We start from the raw sequence: 13,402 nt of genomic DNA, 5'->3' as shown, positions 1-13,402 counted from the left end.
GCCTTTGCTAAGAGGGGCCCAGGGGGAGCCACCTGCTAACACTGTTCAGGTGACGGGGACGGAGTTTGCAAAACTCTCTGAGACTATAGCTAAGATACTAGAAGCCTTGCAGTCCAGGCCGGTATCTCAGCACAGGGACTCTGTTGAATCTTTGTTCCCTGGCCCACCTCAGCTGGACCAACAATGTCCTCCCGGGGTATCTCATGGATCCCAGGCTGAGGGTTCTGACACAGACCCCAGCCCCAGACCGACTAAGCGAGCTCGCTTAGATTTTCCCTCGACATCATCATATTGTGCAGGGTCTCAGAGGGGGGAATCTCTGGTTGATGATGCGGAGACAGCTGATCAGGATTCTAATCCTGAGGCCGCTCTCAATCTTGATACTCCGGACGGGGACGCCATAGTGAACGACCTTATTGCGTCCATCAATCGTATGTTGGATATTTCTCCCTCAGCTCCTCCGGTGGAGGAGTCAGCTTCTCAGCAGGAGAAATTCCGTTTCAGGTTTCCCAAGCGTACACCGAGTATGTTTCTGGACCACTCTGATTTCAGAGAGGCAGTCCAGAATCACCATGCTTGTCCAGATAAGCGTTTTTCTAAGCGCCTTAAGGATACACGTTATCCTTTTCCCCCTGACGTGGTCAAAAGTTGGGCTCAGTGTCCCAAAGTGGATCCTCCAATCTCCAGACTGGCAGCTAGATCCATACTTGCAGTGGAAGATGGGGCTTCACTCAAAGATGCCACTGACAGGCAGATGGAACTCTGGTTGAAATCCATCTATGAAGCTATCGGCGCTTCTTTTGCCCCAGCGTTCGCAGCCGTATGGGCGCTACAAGCTATCTCAGCAGGTCAAGCGCAAATTGACGCAGCCACACGCACGTCCGCGCCACAGGTGGCGTCCATAACCACTCAGACGTCGGCATTTGCGTCTTACGCTATTAATGCTGTCCTGGACTCTGCGAGCCGTACGGCGGTTGCACCCGCCAATTCGGTGGTACTCCACAGGGCCTTGTGGCTACGGGAATGGAAGGCAGATTCTGTTTCCAAAAAGCGCTTAACCAGTTTGCCAATTTCTGGCGACCGATTGTTTGGCGAGCATGGATGAAATCATCAAACAATCCAAGGGAAAGGATACATCCTTACCCCAGCCCAAACCGAACATACCCCAACAGAGGAAGGGGCAGTCGAGGTTTCGGTCCTTTCGGGGCGCGGGAAGGTCCCAATTCTCCTCGTCCAAAAGGCCTCAGAAAGATCAAAGGAACTCTGACGCATGGCGGTCTAAGTCACGTCCTAAAAAGGCCACCGGAGGTGCCGCTACCAAAGCGGCTTCCTCATGACTTTCGGCCTCCTCACTCCGCATCTTCGGTCGGTGGCAGACTCTCCCGCTTTTGCGACGCCTGGCTGCCATGGGTAAAAGACCGTTGGGTGAGAGACATTCTGTCTCACGGTTACAAGATAGAGTTCACCTCTCGTCCCCCGACTCGATTCTTCAGGTCATCCCCGCCTCCCGAGCGAGCCGAGGCTCTTCTGCAGGCGCTGGGCACTCTGAAGGCAGAAGGAGTGGTGGTCCCTGTTCCTCTTCAGCAACAGGGCCACGGTTTTTACTCCAACTTGTTTGTGGTCCCAAAGAAGGACGGGTCTTTCCGTCCTGTCCTGGACCTGAAACTTCTCAACAAACACGTAACGACCAGGCGGTTCCGGATGGAATCCCTCCGCTCCGTCATCGCCTCAATGTCCCAAGGAGATTTCCTTGCATCGATCGATATCAAAGATGCTTATCTCCACGTACCGATTGCTCCAGAGCACCAGCGCTTCGCCATAGAAAACGAACACCTGCAGTTCGTGGCACTGCCGTTCGGCCTGGCAACAGCCCCACGGGTTTTCACCAAGGTTATGGCTACTGTAGTAGCGGTCCTCCACTCTCAGGGTCACTCGGTGATCCCTTACTTGGACGATCTCCTGATCAAGGCACCCTCTCAAGAGGCATGCCAACACAGCCTCGACGCTACCCTGGAGACTCTCCAGAGTTTCGGGTGGATCATCAATTTTCCAAAGTCAAATCTGACACCGGCCCAATCGCTCACATACCTTGGCATGGAGTTTCATACCCTCTCAGCGATAGTGAAGCTTCCGCTGATCAAGCAGCGGTCACTACAGACAGGGGTACAATCTCTCCTTCAAGGCCAGTCACACCCCTTGAGGCGCCTCATGCACTTCCTGGGGAAGATGGTGGCAGCAATGGAGGCAGTTCCTTTCGCGCAGTTTCACCTGCGTCCTCTTCAATGGGACATCCTACGCAAATGGGACAGGAAGCCGACGTCCCTCAACAGGAACGTCTCCCTCTCTCAGGCGACCAAAGCTTCCCTTCGGTGGTGGCTTCTTCCCACTTCATTATCGAAGGGGAAATCCTTCCTACCCCCATCCTGGGAGGTGGTCACGACGGACGCGAGTCTGTCAGGGTGGGGAGCGGTTTTTCTCCACCACAGGGCTCAGGGTACGTGGACCCATCAAGAGTCCTCGCTTCAGATCAATGTTCTGGAAATACGGGCAGTGTATCTTGCCCTGAAAGCATTCCAGCAGTGGCTGGAAGGCAAGCAGATCAGAATTCAGTCGGACAATTCCACAGCGGTGGCATACATCAACCACCAAGGCGGCACACGCAGTCGGCAAGCCTTCCAGGAAGTCCGGCGGATTTTGATGTGGGTGGAAGCCACGGCCTCCACCATCTCTGCAGTTCACATTCCAGGCGTGGAAAACTGGGAAGCAGATTATCTCAGTCGCCAGGGCATGGACGCAGGGGAATGGTCCCTTCACCCGGACGTGTTTCAGGAGATCTGTTGCCGCTGGGGGGTGCCGGACGTCGACCTCATGGCGTCCCGGCACAACAACAAGGTACCGACGTTCATGGCACGGTCTCAAGATCCCAGAGCTCTGGCGGCAGACGCCTTAGTTCAGGATTGGTCGCAGTTTCAGCTCCCTTATGTGTTTCCTCCGCTGGCACTGTTGCCCAGAGTGTTACGCAAGATCAGGGCCGACTGCCGCCGCGTCATCCTCGTCGCTCCAGACTGGCCGAGGCGGTCGTGGTACCCGGATCTGTGGCACCTCACGGTCGGCCAACCGTGGGCACTACCAGACCGACCAGACTTGCTATCTCAAGGGCCGTTTTTCCATCTGAATTCTGCGGTCCTCAACCTGACTGTGTGGCCATTGAGTCCTGGATCCTAGCGTCTTCAGGGTTATCTCAAGACGTCATTGCCACTATGAGACAGGCTAGGAAACCAACGTCCGCCAAGATCCACCACAGGATGTGGAAAATTTTCCTGTCGTGGTGCTCTGCTCAGGGTTTTTCTCCCTGGCCTTTTGCCTTGCCCACTTTTCTGTCCTTCCTTCAATCTGGACTGGAAAAGGGTTTGTCGCTCGGCTCCCTTAAGGGACAAGTCTCAGCGCTCTCTGTGTTTTTCCAGAAGCGCCTAGCCAGACTTCCACAGGTACGCACGTTCCTGCAGGGGGTTTGTCACATCGTTCCTCCTTACAAGCGGCCGTTAGAACCCTGGGATCTGAACAGGGTGCTGCTGGTTCTTCAGAAACCACCATTCGAGCCAATGAGAGATATTTCTCTCTCACGCCTTTCGCAGAAAGTGGTTTTTCTAGTAGCAGTCACTTCACTTCGGAGAGTGTCTGAGCTAGCAGCGCTGTCATGCAAAGCCCCTTTCCTGGTTTTTCACCAGGACAAGGTGGTTCTGCGTCCGGTTCCGGAATTTCTCCCTAAGGTGGTATCCCCCTTTCATCTCAATCAGGATATCTCCTTACCTTCTTTTTGTCCTCATCCAGTTCACCAATGTGAAAAGGATTTGCACTTGTTAGATCTGGTGAGAGCACTCAGACTCTACATTTCTCGTACGGCGCCCCTGCGCCGCTCGGATGCACTCTTTGTCCTTGTCGCTGGCCAGCGTAAAGGGTCACAGGCTTCCAAATCAACCTTGGCTCGGTGGATCAAGGAGCCAATTCTCGAAGCCTACCGTTCGGCTGGGCTTCCGGTTCCCTCAGGGCTGAAGGCCCATTCTACCAGAGCCGTGGGCGCGTCCTGGGCTTTGAGGCACCAGGCTACGGCTCAGCAGGTGTGTCAGGCGGCTACCTGGTCGAGCCTGCACACTTTCACGAAACACTATCAGGTGCATACCTATGCTTCGGCGGATGCCAGCCTAGGTAGACGAGTCCTTCAGGCGGCGGTTGCCCACCTGTAGGAAGAGGCCGTTTTACGGCTCTCTTACGAGGTATTATTTTACCCACCCAGGGACTGCTTTTGGACGTCCCAATTGTCTGGGTCTCCCAATGGAGCGACAAAGAAGAAGGGAATTTTGTTTACTTACCGTAAATTCCTTTTCTTCTAGCTCCAATTGGGAGACCCAGCGCCCGCCCCTGTTTTTTTGTGTACACATGTTGTTCATGTTGAATGGTTTCAGTTCTCCGATATTCCTTCGGATTGAAGTTACTTTAAACCAGTTTATAATTCTTTTTCCTCCTTCTTGCTTTTGCACCAAAACTGAGGAGCCCGTGGGAGCACGGGGGGTGTATAGGCAGAAGGGGAGGGGCTTAACACTTTTAAGTGTAATACTTTGTGCGGCCTCCGGAGGCATAGCCTATACACCCAATTGTCTGGGTCTCCCAATTGGAGCTAGAAGAAAAGGAATTTACGGTAAGTAAACAAAATTCCCTTCTTCCAATAGGACACAGAGTATTGTTGCCAGTCAGGGGTACTATTATAGAGGAGAATCGTTTCAACAGAATCACACAGATTAGCACAGGGATTAATATCCACTGATTCCTGTGTCGAAGTCCATCCCAGAGGTTGAGATAAATAATTATAAATAAACCTTCATCGGATGACTCCTATAATAGAACTGTAAAAAATCTCTTTTCAAACAGTGGCGTTTCAGGGATAATCCCCTATTAGGTTCTGACTCTCATTGTGCACGGAAAAATACAAAACAGTCACATGGGTGTCCAATATCTCCAGGCATATTCTCTAGAATCCCTGGTCGTATCAAAGCTCTACCTGCAAGGATAAATGTTGGGTGGAGATGGCGGCATAGTGAGGCTTTGAAATACGGAAACATGCTGCACTTGGACATCCTTATCACTGCTCCCTGCGTTTAGATGTGCGTCGGCACTCGGGATTATTTTATCCTTTCACCTCAATTTATCAGTTCAATGACCTCTAGAGAGGGTGGTACATACACATTGCATAGGTTCTGCGCATATTGGCATGAAAACTGATCACTGCAGATAATGTGAATACATCAGGAAGGAGTATACAGTGGTAGTAGATCGTGTTCAGTACATGTAAAGCATCTGTGCTGGATGATGCTGTCATAGGCTAGTTTCACACTTGCGTTGAACGGTATCCGTTGCATTGCGTTGTGTAACGGATGCAACGGATGTGTTGCATATAGTGGCACAACGGATGCAACGGATGCTGCAAAACAACGCAATTCGTTTTGATTTTTTTTTTTTTGTAATTTTTTTTTACAGTTTTACCGCGGCAGACTATTGTGAACGATCAGCTGATCGCTCCCTGCAGCCAACCGCCGGTGATCAGCTGAGCGCTGTCACTTGCCGGCTACCGGGTGATCAGTTGATCGCTCCCAGTAGCCGGCCGCCGGGTGATCAGCTGATCGCTCCCTGCAGCCGACCGCCGGTGATCAGCTGAGCGCTGTCACTTGCCGGCTGCCGGGTGATCAGCTGATCGCTCCCTGCAGCCGACCGCCGGGTGATCAGCTGAGCGCTTTCACTTGCCGGCGCCCGGGCGCTCAGCTGAGCGCTGTGACTTGCCGGCGGCCGGGCATGCTGGCAGCCGGTCGCTCAGCTGAGCGCTGTCGCTTGCCGACGGCCGGGCGCTCACCTGAACGTTCGGCCACCGTGAGCCAAAATAAAGTTTGATTTAAAAAAAAAGAGCATGCGCAGTGAAATCCAGAGGATTCCGTTGCTCAAAACAACGTTACATGCTGCGTTCCTCCCGCTGGGCGGAAGCAACGGAGCGTCGCCCAGCGGAAGCAACGCAGGTCCTTTTGGTACAATCCGTCACCCATACAAGTCTATGGGAAACAGCGGGATCCGTTAACGGATTCCGCTGTTTTCCAAAAGGGCGGATTGTAACGGAAGGAAATAAACGCAAGTGTGAAAGTACCCATACATGAAGCGTTGCACTGCGTTGTGTGTATTGCAGCATATCAGAACTGTCACTTATAGAAGAATTGTGCTCCGGGATTATTCTAGACATTCCGCTGCCTGAACTGAAATGACTGGGATACAATTATTAATCCTCCTGGTGGACAGTAATTAATCATCGTATATTTCTTCCGTTTAACAAGTTTCATTGTGTGATTCTCTGAGTTAGAAGACCTATGAATAGTGGCGCCATTATATGTCTGTGTCTCTCCTGATTGTTACATTCTCCTAATGCTGATTTATCATTGTCCACAGACGATTCTTCCAATCTGCCTGTGAAGTTCCAGAGCCACAGGATAAATTTAATGTGGATGAATATTCAGATCTGATCACCCTCACCAAACCGGTCATCTATATTTCTATAGGAGAAATTGTTAATACTCACACAGTAAGTACTTATTATTATTATTATTATTATTATTTATTTATAGAGCACTATTTGTCACCTTGTGCTGTACATGAGAAGGGGGTTACATACAAAATACATATACAAGTTACAGTAGACAGACTAGTACAGAGGGAAGAGGGCCCTGCCCTTGCGGGCTTACATTCTATAGGATTATGGGGAGGAGACAGTAGGTGGGGTGTAGATGGGGCGGCAGCTCCGCACGGTGGTGGGGCGGCAGCTCCGCACGGTGGTGGGGCGGCAGCTCCGCACGGTGGTGGGGCGGCAGCTCCGCACGGTGGTGGGGCGGCAGCTCCGCACGGTGGTGGGGCAGTTTGGTCATTCAAGGTTATAGGCATTTCTGAACAGATGAGTCTTTAGGTTCCGTTTGAAGTTTGCAAGTGTAGTAGATAATCTGACGTGTTGAGGCAGTGAGTTCCAGAAGACTGGGGATGTTCGGGAGAAGTCTTGGAGGCGGTTGCATGAGGAGCGAATGAGAGAGGAGGATAGAAGGAGATCTTGGGAGGACCGGAGATTACGTTTTGGAGTGTAGCGAGAGATTAGTTCAGAGATATATGGAGGAGACAATTTGTGGATGGCTTTGTAAGTCAGTATTAGTTGTTTGAATTGGATACGATGGAAGATTGGGAGCCAGTGAAGGGACATGCAGAGAGGAGAAGCGGGGTGGTAGTGAGGCGAGAGGTGGATCAGTCAGGCAGCAGAATTAAGGATGGACTGGAGAGGGGCGAGCGTGTTAGCAGGGAGACCACAGAGGAGGATGTTGCAGTAGTCGAGGCGGGAGATTATGAGGGCATGCACTAGCATTTTTGTAGATTGAGAATTGATGAAGGGACGGATTCTGGAAATATTTTTGAGTTAAAGACGACAGGAGGTGGTGAGGGATTGAATGTGTGGTATGAAGGACAAGGCAGAGTCAAAGGTCACTCCGAGGCACCGAACTTTGGGTGCTGGGGAAAGCGTGATGTTATTTATTGTAATAGATAGATCAGGTAGAGAGTGTAGGTGAGATGGAGGAAAGATGATCAGTTCAGTTTTGGCCACATTGAGCTTTAGGAAGCAAGAGGAGAAGAAGGAAGATATAGCAGATAGGCACTCTGGGATTCTAGACAGCAGAGATGTGACATCTGGGCCAGAGAGGTAGATCTGAGTGTCATCGGCATATAGGTGGTACTGGAAGCCATGGGACTTTATGAGTTGTCCCAGGCTAAATGTATAGATAGAAAAAAGTAATGGTCCCAGGACAGAGCCTTGAGGGACACCAACAGAGAGAGGACGGGATGAAGAGGTTGTGTGGGAGTGGGAGACACTAAAAGTGCGGTTGGAGAGGTATGAAGAGATCCAAGAGAGGGCGAGGTCTCTGACACCAAGGGAAGAGAGGATCTGTAGTAGGAGGGAGTGGTCAACAGTGTCAAAAGCTGAGGATAGGTCTAGAAGTAGGAGTACAGAGAAGTGGTTGTTAGCTTTGGCAGTAAGTAAGTCATTTGTGATTTTTGTCAGGGCAGTTTCAGTGGAATGATGTGGACGGAAGCCGGACTGTAGGTTGTCAAAGTGAGAGTTAGAGGAGAGGTGGGAGGAAGGTTCAGCATGGACGTGCTGTTCCAGGAGTTTTGAGGCGAATGTGAGTAGCGATATGGGGCGACAGCTGGCAGCAGAGGTTGGGTCGAGGGAAGGTTTCTTTAGGATGGGTGTGACTGTTGCATGTTTAAAGGCAGAAGGGAAGGTACCAGTTGTTAAAGATAGGTTGAAGAGATGGGCTAAGGCTGGAATTAGGATAGTGGTGAGGTTGGGGAGGAGGTGGGTTGGGATGGGATCACGTGCGCAGGTGGTGAGGTGCGCTTTTGAGAGAAAATGTGCAAGCTCTTCTTCGGTGATAGTGGAGAGGAAGTTTATGGGGGAGGAGCAGTGGTCTGTTATATGAAGGGGTTGTGGTGGTTGAGCAGAAAAGACTTGTCTGGTTTGGTCGATCTTTTCTTTGAAATATGTGGCAAATTCTTCTGCGGAAATGAGGGAGGTTGGAGGGGGCAGTGGTGGGCGAAGGAGGGAGTTGAAAGTATTGAATAACTGTTTGGGGTTGTGTGTTAGCACGATCGGCAGTTGGTAAGACTCCAGCTGGATTGATAGCATTGTGTTATGTCCTCCTATCTGGCATTATCATGTATTTATCTGCTAAGCTTGTTCTATAGTATAGTACCTGGCTGGATTAATGGGTGCAGTCCGGTAGGTGCAGTGAAGGGTTCGTACAGGTCGCATCATCAGCTGTGTAATACTAGACCTGAGGCCTCACACGCAATCTGCCATATAATGTATCCATAATTAGGCACCCATAGGAATACTGCGCTATATGACAGTCTACATATAATGTAGGTCCACATAATGGATAATACATGGCAGGGGCATATGGTAATGCCAAGAGCATGGCTAAGCCCAAGTTTGTGATGTTGAAGCACATTCTTAAGCAATAAAACACATCAAATCTGTATGGTGAAGAAGTTATTCAAAAGTTTTAGAAAGTTGTCTAAGTGCCTAAATTGGTGTAGGGAGACTTATAGGCCAGACTATATTTCCTCGCACCCGGTTATTGTCATGTGGCAAGATTTTATCCATATATGTGTGGGGGATGGATAGATAGATGGATAGAACACTAAACTATGATGCAAGGTGCAGATACAAGTTAAAGGGGAATCTGTCAGCAGGTTTTTGCTACCTCTTCTAAGAGTAGCATGATGTAGGCAAAAAGGCTGTGAGTTCAACGATGTATCACTTATATTACTGTGTGCAGCTGTTGTGACACAGTGAGAGATTTTAAATTTTGTATGTAGCAGTGCTGGGGGAGCTGCCCCCGCCCACACCAAGACAGAAGCTGCTAATGACAGAAGTGGGCGGAGTCAGACTGCCACTTAGGTACTGCTGAGACACACTAATGATAAAGATAAAAGGCTTATACTAAGGGTACCGTCATGCTAAGCGACGCTCCAGCGATCCCACCAGCAACCTGACCTGGCAGGGATCGCTGGAGCGTCACTACACGGGTTGCTGGTGAGCTGTCACACAGGCAGATCTCACCAACAACCAGTGACCAGCCCCCAGCGACACGTGGAAGCGATGCTGCGCTTAGTAACTAAGGTAAATATCTGGTAACCAACCCGATATTTACCTTGGTTACCAGCGCACACCGCTTAGCACAGGCTCCCTGCACTCCTAGCCAGAGTACACATCGGGTTAACTACCCAATGTGTACTCCAGCTACGTATGCAGGGAGCCGGCACTGGCAGCGTGAGAGCGGCGGACGCTGGTAACGAAGGTAAATATCGGGTAACCAAGGAAAGGGCTTCTTGGTTACCCGATATTTACCGTGGTTACCAGCGTCCGCAGAAGCCGGCTCCTGCTCACTGCACATTCAGTTGTTGCTCTGTCGCTGTCACACACAGCGATCTGTGCTTCACAGCGGGAGATCAACAACTAAAAAATGGTCCAGGACATTCAGCAACAACCAGCGACCTCACAGCAGGGGCCAGGTTGTTGCAGGATGTCACACACAACAACATCGGTAGCAACATCGCTGCTACGTCACAAAAGTCGTTCCTCAGCAGCGATGTTACTAGCGATGTTGCTTAGTGTGACTTTAGTGTGACGGGGCCTTAACATTGCAGGTAAACAAAAAAAAAAGATAAGACTTGCAGGGCTGAATTCTGTTTTTAACCTCTTGCAGCATGTGGTCTTCAGATTACATTGCAGAAACCTGCTGACATAGTCCCTTTAAGCCTAGCATTCTGCATCAGACGCTAAAAGTAAAATATAAAACACATAAATTGAACATTAGATATTCTTATATGTTATAAGTGAGCCCATAGGACAGTGGGTGACCATGGTCTTTATGTCTTTATATTGCAGCTGCTTCTGGACCACCAGGACGCTATAGCACCGGAGCACAACGATCCCATCCATGAACTGTTAGATGATCTTGGAGAGGTTCCTACTATTGAGTCTCTTATAGGTGAGATTGCTGTTCAGGTGATGAATGGATAAAATTAAGAACTATGTTTGGTGACAACATCATTACAACAGTTTGAGATGACAGCCGGGGTATATTAACAGTTTTCTTCAAGGGGTTGTATCATTAAGAAATTCCTTTGCTTAAATACGGTCTTCCTGGAAATCGTGAATACTGCAGATCAAGAGTGTGGATTGGCCAGCAGTCGTCCTTGAGAGGCCCTGAATAACAGCTTTCACAATTTATATTATTATCTACATCTACTCATTCTCAAATATGTCCTAGAAGTGTAATAACTTATATAGCAAACCTGAAAGGCATTTATTTACTCTTGTATGGCACCGGTGTAAGCTGTGGGTGTCTTGTATGGCAGCGGTGTCAGCTGTGGGTGATTTGTACGGCACCGGTGTCAGCTGTGGGTGACTTGTACGGAATCGGTGTCGGATGTGGGTGACTTGTATGGCACTGGTGTAAGCTGTGGGTGACTTGTATGGCACCGGTGTCAGCTGTGGGTGACTTGTACGGCATCGGTGTCAGCTGTGGGTGACTTGTACAGCATCGGTGTCAGCTGTGGGTGACTTGTACGGCACCGGTGTCGGCTGTGGGTGACTTGTATGGCATCTGTGTCTTGTATGGCATCTGTGTCATCTGTGGGTGACTTGTACGGCACTGGTGTAAGCTGAAGGTGACTTGTACGGCACCGTTGTCAGCTGTGGGTGACTTTACGGCACCGGTGTCAGCTGTGGGTGACTTGTACGGAATCGGTGTCGGCTGTGGGTGACTTGTATGGCACTGGTGTAAGCTGTGGGTGACTTGTACGGCACCGGTGTCAGCTGTGGGTGACTTGTACGGAATCGGTGTCGGCTGTGGGTGACTTGTATGGCACTGGTGTCAGCTGTGGGTGACTTGTACGGCATCGGTGTCAGCTGTGGGTGACTTGTACGGCATCGGTGTCAGCTGTGGGTGACTTGTACGGCACCGGTGTCGGCTGTGGATGACTTGTATGGCATCTGTGTCATCTGTGGGTGACTTGTACGGCACTGGTGTAAGCTGAAGGTGACTTGTACGGCACCGGTGTCAGCTGTGGGTGACTTGTACGGCACCGGTGTCAGCTGTGGGTGACTTGTACGGAATCGGTGTCGGCTGTGGGTGACTTGTATGGCACTGGTGTAAGCTGTGGGTGACTTGTACGGCACCGGTGTCAGATGTGGGTGACTTGTACGGCACCGGTGTCGGCTGTGGGTGACTTGTATGGCATCTGTGTCATCTGTGGGTGACTTGTATGGCACTGGTGTAAGCTGAAGGGGACTTGTACGGCACCGGTGTCAGCTGTGGGTGACTTGTACGGCACCGGTGTCAGCTGTGGGTGACTTGTACGGCACCTGTGTCAGCTGTGGGTTACCTGTACGACACCGGTGTCAGCTGTGGGTGACATTTATGACCTAGGTCCAGCTGCATTTTGCATATTTCTGCTAAAGATATTTCAGTTTAGGGTATTATGAAACAGATTTTTCTTATATATATTTTTCCCTGACGTTTTTTTTTTTTTTTCTTCTTTGCTTGCAGGTGAGGGACCAGGAACGTCACCAGATTCTAGTAAAGAGTCCCTGGCAAAGACTGAGGTGTCCCTGACCCTCACTAACAAGTTTGAAGTCCTTGGAGATGAGAATGCAGAAAAAGATGCGAAGACCATCTTACTGAAGTAAGAGCTGCCGTTCTGGGGGCTTCAGGCCACTGGAATTATTTGCTCGGTTTCGAGAAAGAAATGTCTTAATGATTTATTATTCTATCTTATCATCTAGCACAAAACGGCTGATAGTGGATGTCATCCGGTTCCAACCTGGAGAGACCTTGACAGAGATTTTGGATACTCCAGCGACCCCCGAACAGGTGAGCTTTCATTCCGTTTTATTGCACTAGTGAACCCCCCGATGCACATGTCCATTATTGGTGATTACAGTACATTGAGTACATATCGTTTGCCTTGTGACCTTGATGTATAGATGTAATTTTTTATTTATTTAGCCGTTTGTTGCCTATTTCTTTCCAGGAAGCAGATCATCAGAGAGCCATGCAGAGACGTGCCATCAGAGATGCCAAGACACCTGACAAAATGAAAAAGGCCACCACTTTACGGCAAGGCAACAATCTAACGCTTCAAGAGAAGAAAGAGAAGATACAAAGTGGGCTGAAGAAGCTAGCAGAGCTTGGAATGGTGAAGCCAGAGAGCCGGTATCAGGACCTCATCAATGATATTGCCAAGGTAAATATAGACGACTTTAAAGTGGATCCGTTTCCAATCTTCCCAATACAGAATGCACAAATTATTAATTGGATCTTTTAGACATGTTGAAGCAAGTGTACTCGTTTAGAAAATCCATATCAGAATGGTTGTATAGTCCATAGATTAAAGTAATCCTTTTATGATGCAAATTTCTTCTTCAGAGAAAAAGAGGACTCTAACAATCCTAAAACTAAATATCGACTTTTAAAGGTGCAATGACACATAGATACGAAGCCAAACCAGATACGTGCTTTGGGGTGTTTGCACTGATGAGGGGCAAACACCCTGAAATATGTCTGTAAATAAACTGTATGGTTCACTTTTCATCCTAAGTCACATGGTGAGGCATTTTAAAGGATCAATATTGACTTTTAGGATTGCTACATTCAATAGTTGATGCTAGAGTTCTAGTCATCTTCCTCTCGGAAGAGGCAATTTGCATATTTAACTTCCCAGAAGAGCACATCATGACCTATAAGTCTCCTTATGCTGG

General features: G+C 49.5%; 1 protein-coding gene across 1 annotated transcript in view; it reads left to right on the top strand.

The window, feature by feature from the left end:
- The window catches only part of IQGAP1 (IQ motif containing GTPase activating protein 1), a 313,620-nt gene that overhangs the window by 274,392 nt on the left and 25,826 nt on the right, over positions 1 to 13,402 (top strand). Inside the window, exons 30-34 of the mRNA XM_075345867.1 lie at positions 6,484 to 6,616; positions 10,526 to 10,628; positions 12,192 to 12,327; positions 12,428 to 12,515; positions 12,676 to 12,888. Coding sequence (XP_075201982.1) covers positions 6,484 to 6,616; positions 10,526 to 10,628; positions 12,192 to 12,327; positions 12,428 to 12,515; positions 12,676 to 12,888 — 673 coding nt within the window. The remainder of the gene's footprint in view (positions 1 to 6,483; positions 6,617 to 10,525; positions 10,629 to 12,191; positions 12,328 to 12,427; positions 12,516 to 12,675; positions 12,889 to 13,402) is intronic.

This window comes from Anomaloglossus baeobatrachus, chromosome 4 (assembly GCF_048569485.1).
Source record: "Anomaloglossus baeobatrachus isolate aAnoBae1 chromosome 4, aAnoBae1.hap1, whole genome shotgun sequence".
Lineage (NCBI taxonomy): Eukaryota > Metazoa > Chordata > Amphibia > Anura > Aromobatidae > Anomaloglossus > Anomaloglossus baeobatrachus.
This window is presented reverse-complemented; position numbering and strand designations above follow the sequence as displayed.